Below are 6,000 nucleotides of genomic sequence, written 5' to 3' on the forward strand. Positions count from 1 at the left end.
TTCTATGGCAAGACCCCCCAAGATGTTTTCATTGGCCATACTTTTCAGAGTTAGAGAGGAGCTCTTGCTAGGGGGATGCTTAAAATATTTAGCAAGCAGATGTGAACCATGTGAGTAGACTGAGTCATGACAAAATACCACAGCTTTTATAGTGGATAAGTCCTATTTATTTCTGTCTAGAGCTTCAAATCATTGTTTTACAGAATAATGATCTTTTGTTTTGGCAGAAACCCTTAAACAAATAGGCATATGAGAAAGTTTTGTTTCAGTTTTTAAGGACTGTCAATGTCAAATAATTTTCTTTGGGGGATTTTTAAATTGTTACATTTTTTAAAAAGTAGCTTTTCATGAAGCATCCAAGAAATTAATTGGCATTGAATTATTTAAATTGCCCAGCTAACATAAAAATGGAAGTGAAATACAAAGGGTGAGAATTTCCAGAGAAATTAGAACCATGAAACCTGACACTAAAAGTGAAATTTCTGAGATTTTTTGGAGTAATACTATGAATTTCTCTTTCAGAAATTCAGAAAGTGCTGTATACGTAGCACCCTAGGCCTTTTTTTGGGTCTTTCCTTCATGAAGAAAAGGTTTCTCACAGAAGGAGAAGATGTGCTCTGTTCTTTAGCAATGATGGTATAGGGAGGGAGTTCAGGTTGCTGCACTTTCTGTCTGTCGTCTGAATTGCTGCTGAACAGATAATAATGAACACTGGGTACATTTTTTTTTCCTGGATTAGTCCTTCCACTTGGCCACCTCTGTCAAATTCCTTCTTAATTTAATAATCAAGTTCATAATTGGTGGGTTGGTGGGTTGGAGACATTTTGGATGTGACACCCACTTGCAGTGTTGGAAAACTATGATAGTGTCCAAATACAGAGTGTCTGTTTCTCATACTGTGATGGATCTGATCTTCTCTTTTCCCTAGGGGAGCACTGGTGAGATTTTTTTAAAAACATCAATATTTTAAGAGCTCTGACGAAAATTACTGCCTGTAAATTACAAGCAGTCATCAGTTTGTTTTCCTCTGATTTTCAGCGTCTTGCATTATTCACCCAGTCCGACTTCAGCTTTGTCTCCTTGTTAAACCACCCCCAGCTTTGACATGGAGCCTTTTCCTCTGCAACAGACTGCCAGCCTTTCATTATCTCTGAGCCTAGTAAGGCCACCAAAGAGAACATAATTTTTTCATACCTGGCATATACTGTCTTAATTTTACTCTATAATATTATCTAGTATTCATTCTAATATTCATTAATTAAGCCCAGAAACTCTTACTGAGTCTGATTATAAGATGTCTTGTAAAATAAAATCCAATTATGCTGAACTGTGTTGTTCCACTTGTTACTCATAAAAAACTATCAAACATGATTTTCTATTTTAAACCCATGCTGGTACAGCCAAGTACCAAAGTAAGTTTAAAATGAAAAGAATTTCCTCATATAATGGTAAGGCTTTGAATTGATGAACTTGAAATTTATGAAGATTTCCTATCTGGTAAACAAAACTGAGCTGCTTGATTTGTAGTCTGTGAGGAACCATCAAGGGGGAAGAAAAGATCTAGATATGCATAGAAGAGGATCAGCTTTATTAGGAAAGACAGAATGATTCTGTAGTTGAGACTCAGATGATCTGAATGGGCTTAATAAAAGCTTCTTTCAATGATGGAATAAATATGTATTAGTATAAGCTGAAATCTGTGAGGAAAGAGCTCTTAAAAAGGATATGTAGAATGATCTGTATTCATAGTCATTGTGTGTCGTAGAAGTTTTTAAAAGAACTGCTAGCTAAAGTGCTAAAATGATCCAAAACACATACAAGGTAATAATATATTATTGATTTTCCTGCAGACCAGTCCAGAGATAAATCATCTGTTAAGACTTTTGAATATTTTAATCTTTAATCCTGATATTTCACCACTAAGAGCACTAGCTTTCTGCTACTGTCTGTATCACTGATGAAAGATTTATTACCTATATTTACAGTGATAAAAGACTTCTGGAAAGTTTTTTTAAGATGCCATGTGAATCTTAAAACTGCTACTATGTCATAACTGGATTAAGATATAGTAGTTTTTATAAAGTCATGAATAGTCTGATTATCAAGAAATATCTACAGATTAACAAAGTGTTATTTGTATTTGCAGACAGAACCTTTGCTTGCCTTAATATTTCTGCTTTTTTTTCTTCCAGGACACCATATAGAATTATGATAGCAACCGGAGGAGTCATAACAGGACTGGCTGCCTTAAAAAGGCAAGACTCTGCCAGATCTCAGCAACATATAAATCTTGCCGCAGCACCAACTTCTGAGGAGAAGAAGCCAGTTAGACGCCGGCCCAGGGCAGATGTAGTAATTGTCAGGGGCAAAATCCGGCTCTATTCTCCATCGGGATTCTTCCTTGTTTTGGGAGTGCTTATCGCATTCTTGGGAATTGCAATGGCCATCCTTGGATACTGGCCCCAAAAGGAACAGCTTTTAGGACCTGAAGATAACCTGTCTGTAAATGAAACCCAAGTCTTGAGAAGCCAAGGAAGTATTTTGCTTCGCTTCTTTGAACAGCACATGCACTCAGATAAGATGAAAATGCTGGGCCCTTTTACTATGGGCATTGGAATCTTCATTTTTATTTGCGCAAATGCCATTCTGCATGAAAACCGTGACAAGGAGACAAAAATAATACACATGAGAGACATCTACTCCACTGTAATAGACATCCACACCCTGAGGATCAAGGAACAAAAGCAGCTGAGTGGTGCCTTCACTGGCTTGTTGGGAGAAGGAGAACTCAGGCACAGCGGGAGCTCTTGTGCATCACGGCTGGCTGCAAACACCGTGGCACCTTTCTCTGGCCTCAAAAGCAATTTTAGAATGGATAGTTCTGCTGAAGAAGATGAGGTTACTCTAAATGAAGACAGGACTGCTGGTAGTCTCCTGCCACCTCTGCTGACTGAGCAATCTAGTTCAGGCTTTGGACTTTACCCTCACTCCAGCAAGGCTTCAGATGACAAAAACACTAGCTCTATAAAGTGTGAAACAAAATCCATTGTGTCATCTTCCATTAGTGCTTTCACACTGCCAGTAATTAAACTGAATAACTGTGTTATTGATGAGCCCAGTATAGACAACATAACTGAGGACTCAGAGATCACTAGGAGTCGCTCTAGAAATCTGTCGATGGATTCTCTGGCCATTCCACTAACAGACACGAATGAATCCTACAGACCAGCCGCTACCATGCTACCACGACACAATTCATTTGTGGACACGCCATCTGATCAGTTCAAGTTTTCTATGACTCTTGGACCAAGCACGGGGAAGCTTTTATCCCCTGGTGCTGCCAGGAAGCAGTTTGGGTCCAACACATCTTTGCATCTTCTGTCTTCACACTCAAAGTCCCTGGACTTGGACAGAGGTCCATCTACGCTCACTGTCCAAGCGGAACAAAGGAAACACCCCAGCTGGCCCAGACTGGATCGAAGCAACAGTAAGGGGTACATGAAACTAGAAAACAAAGAGGACCCAATGGACAGGTTACTTGTGCCACAGGCAGCAGTCAAGAAAGACTTTACTAATAAGGAGAAGCTTCTTATGATATCAAGATCTCATAATAATTTGAGTTTTGAACATGATGAGTTTTTGAGTAACAACCTGAAGCGAGGAACTTCCGAAACAAGATTTTAATCTTTAAATTGCAATTTAGAAGATGTCATACAGTATTTTTTAAAAGAACATTTTGACAAGTGTTTCTTCTTCAGCGAGACTGGTACAAGCCTGTTTTTAACCAAATGCTTAATAACCCATTAAAATTGGCTTGTTGTGAACAGAGAACTTCATCTTTGTAATGCCAAGAGTTTTTTGTCTTAGTAGCATACAGCTGCAATACTGTACATTGTCATTGCTCACAGAGTTTTGGTACGACTGATTGCAATTTTTCCCACGTCATTATTTTTGTTCTATATAAGCATGTTACTTTTTATCAATTTGACTCCAGAAGCCTGCATTAGGAAAAAAGCTCCATTTACCTGTTAGGTATGTTTATTTAATGACTGTAAGACTCTAAAAACAGTGCTTGCGGTCTAGAATGGGAAGTGATCAGGAGCACATACTGGAATTATCAAATCCAGGCCTTTATCCTAGGTGTTTTCAATCACATACGGTACATCTCGGTAACCGCAGGCTTGCCATTGTCATTGTGAGAAACTTGTTTGCATATTGGGGTGAGTGGATAGAAAAGAGTGGGTATAATTGAAACCATTTTTGTGAATTCATTGTAATTGGTCAAGTTGAATACCAGTGTTGTGAATTATTAACTATGCTTTATACAATAATCTTTCTACATCCATTGTAATTTAATCCTGTAGTTCTGGGTAAACATATAAAGTGAGAAATCTGAAAATTCTTCTGGGAAGGGTTCTCTCAACCACTTTGATTGGCAGCAGTTTTAAAAAAAAAATATACAGATTAAATTATAATCATAGGAACCTGCTGAATGCCAACAGGATTTTAGAAACATGGTGTATAGTAAGATGATATTGTGACATGCATCTGAAGAGAATAATGAATATATTGCCTCTCATTACAATAACAAGATGCTAAATAAACAGGTCTCTGTGTTCAAAATACTGATACAAAGCATACAATTCAATATGTATACCAACATAGTATGAAAGCCCGCTGCCTAAATTTTTATTTCTATATTTCAAATAATTATTGGTGTGATGATTCACTGGAGGCTTAGCTGTGGCAATTTGCATTACAAGATTTTGCAAAAGGAAGTGACATTTAAACCAATGTTTTTCTCAGCAAAGCAAGCTTCACAGTTGACAGTTGTATCGCTAAAGAAAATGAGAATTTGAATGTGCACACCAGAAAGTTTTTATGTATTTCATGAAGGTATTTAGGGTGCGATTCTGCCATGACACAGCCATGCTGGAGAGTGTCACGTCAAGCTGCAAGGCTCACCTAACCGGATGTTGGCCTTAATTGGTCATTTTTGATGCATTCACTTATCCTAAATACTCAGGAATTATTTTAACGGCTTTTCCCAAAAAGAATCAAACCTGTTAAAGTGTCATTGTTCTTCAATTACTTTGATTATGAAAGATCAAAGATAAAAATACCCTCTTTTTTTTTAACATTCAGCTCCATATTTCAACTGCGCAATGTTTATGTGTCCAGAGCAGTACTTGCTCAGTGAATTGAGGCATGGTGTTAACTGTTAGAACCTCAAGCCTATATATTGTAACAGAGTTGGCTAAATATTTTGCTATGAAGCTTTTAATAACTTTCTGGTTTGTGTTCTTAAGACATTTGCTATTTTTTGAAATAAAATAAAACGTCTATCTATATACATCCATTGTAAGACCTCTTTTTCCTCTATGATCTCAAATCTTGCATATCAGAGTATAATTTGGTATCATAATATTGTATATAGCATTGTGCTTAATATATTAGCCTGCCACAAGATATTTGGCTATGACTAATTGATTTCAGTGGCATCTCTACGTGTGCAAAGCCTGAGTATTTTTTTCACGTAATGTGAAATATATTCAAAGTACTTTTGCTGTAAGGAAATTTTGTGTAAAAAGAACATCCTGTTCTTTTTAGTTTGGTGGTAAGTATTCTTATAAAAGTGGAGAACACCTGTTAAAGACATGAATGATGAAGGCTTCTATTTCCTTTAATAGCTACCTTAAATCGTAGCTTAAAAGACTGTTTTTTGGGTACCATCATATATGGGAATAGTGGTCCTTTTTTAAGTGTACACCACAAGGCTTCTCATGGAGCAAGAAGCTAAACCTTATATCTAGCCAGAAGAAATGTTTTGATACTGCATCCTTTGTATGTAATAACTCCAAAAAGAAAGAGTTTAGATTGTGCAGTCAATGAGTTTGGTCCTTCTTCTGCCTACAACTATTAAAAAAAATACATTTGCTACCTCTCAGGTAAGCATCTTAATCACTACCAATGGGTTAGACTGATGTTATGATCTGTCCC

At 37.0% G+C, this 6,000-nt stretch overlaps 1 protein-coding gene across 3 annotated transcripts in view; it reads left to right on the plus strand.

The window, feature by feature from the left end:
• Window positions 1–5,353, plus strand: part of TMEM200A (transmembrane protein 200A) — a 56,529-nt gene extending 51,176 nt beyond the window's left edge. For all 3 annotated transcript variants that reach the window (XM_065056935.1, XM_065056933.1, XM_065056934.1), the window contains exon 2: window positions 2,193–5,353. In XM_065056935.1, the coding sequence (XP_064913007.1) occupies window positions 2,209–3,684 (1,476 nt within the window). In that variant the 5' untranslated portion in view covers window positions 2,193–2,208 and the 3' untranslated portion in view covers window positions 3,685–5,353. The remainder of the gene's footprint in view (window positions 1–2,192) is intronic.
• Window positions 5,354–6,000: the final 647 nt, after the last annotated feature.

Source organism: Columba livia, chromosome 3 (assembly GCF_036013475.1).
Source record: "Columba livia isolate bColLiv1 breed racing homer chromosome 3, bColLiv1.pat.W.v2, whole genome shotgun sequence".
NCBI classification, from domain to species: Eukaryota; Metazoa; Chordata; class Aves; order Columbiformes; family Columbidae; genus Columba; species Columba livia.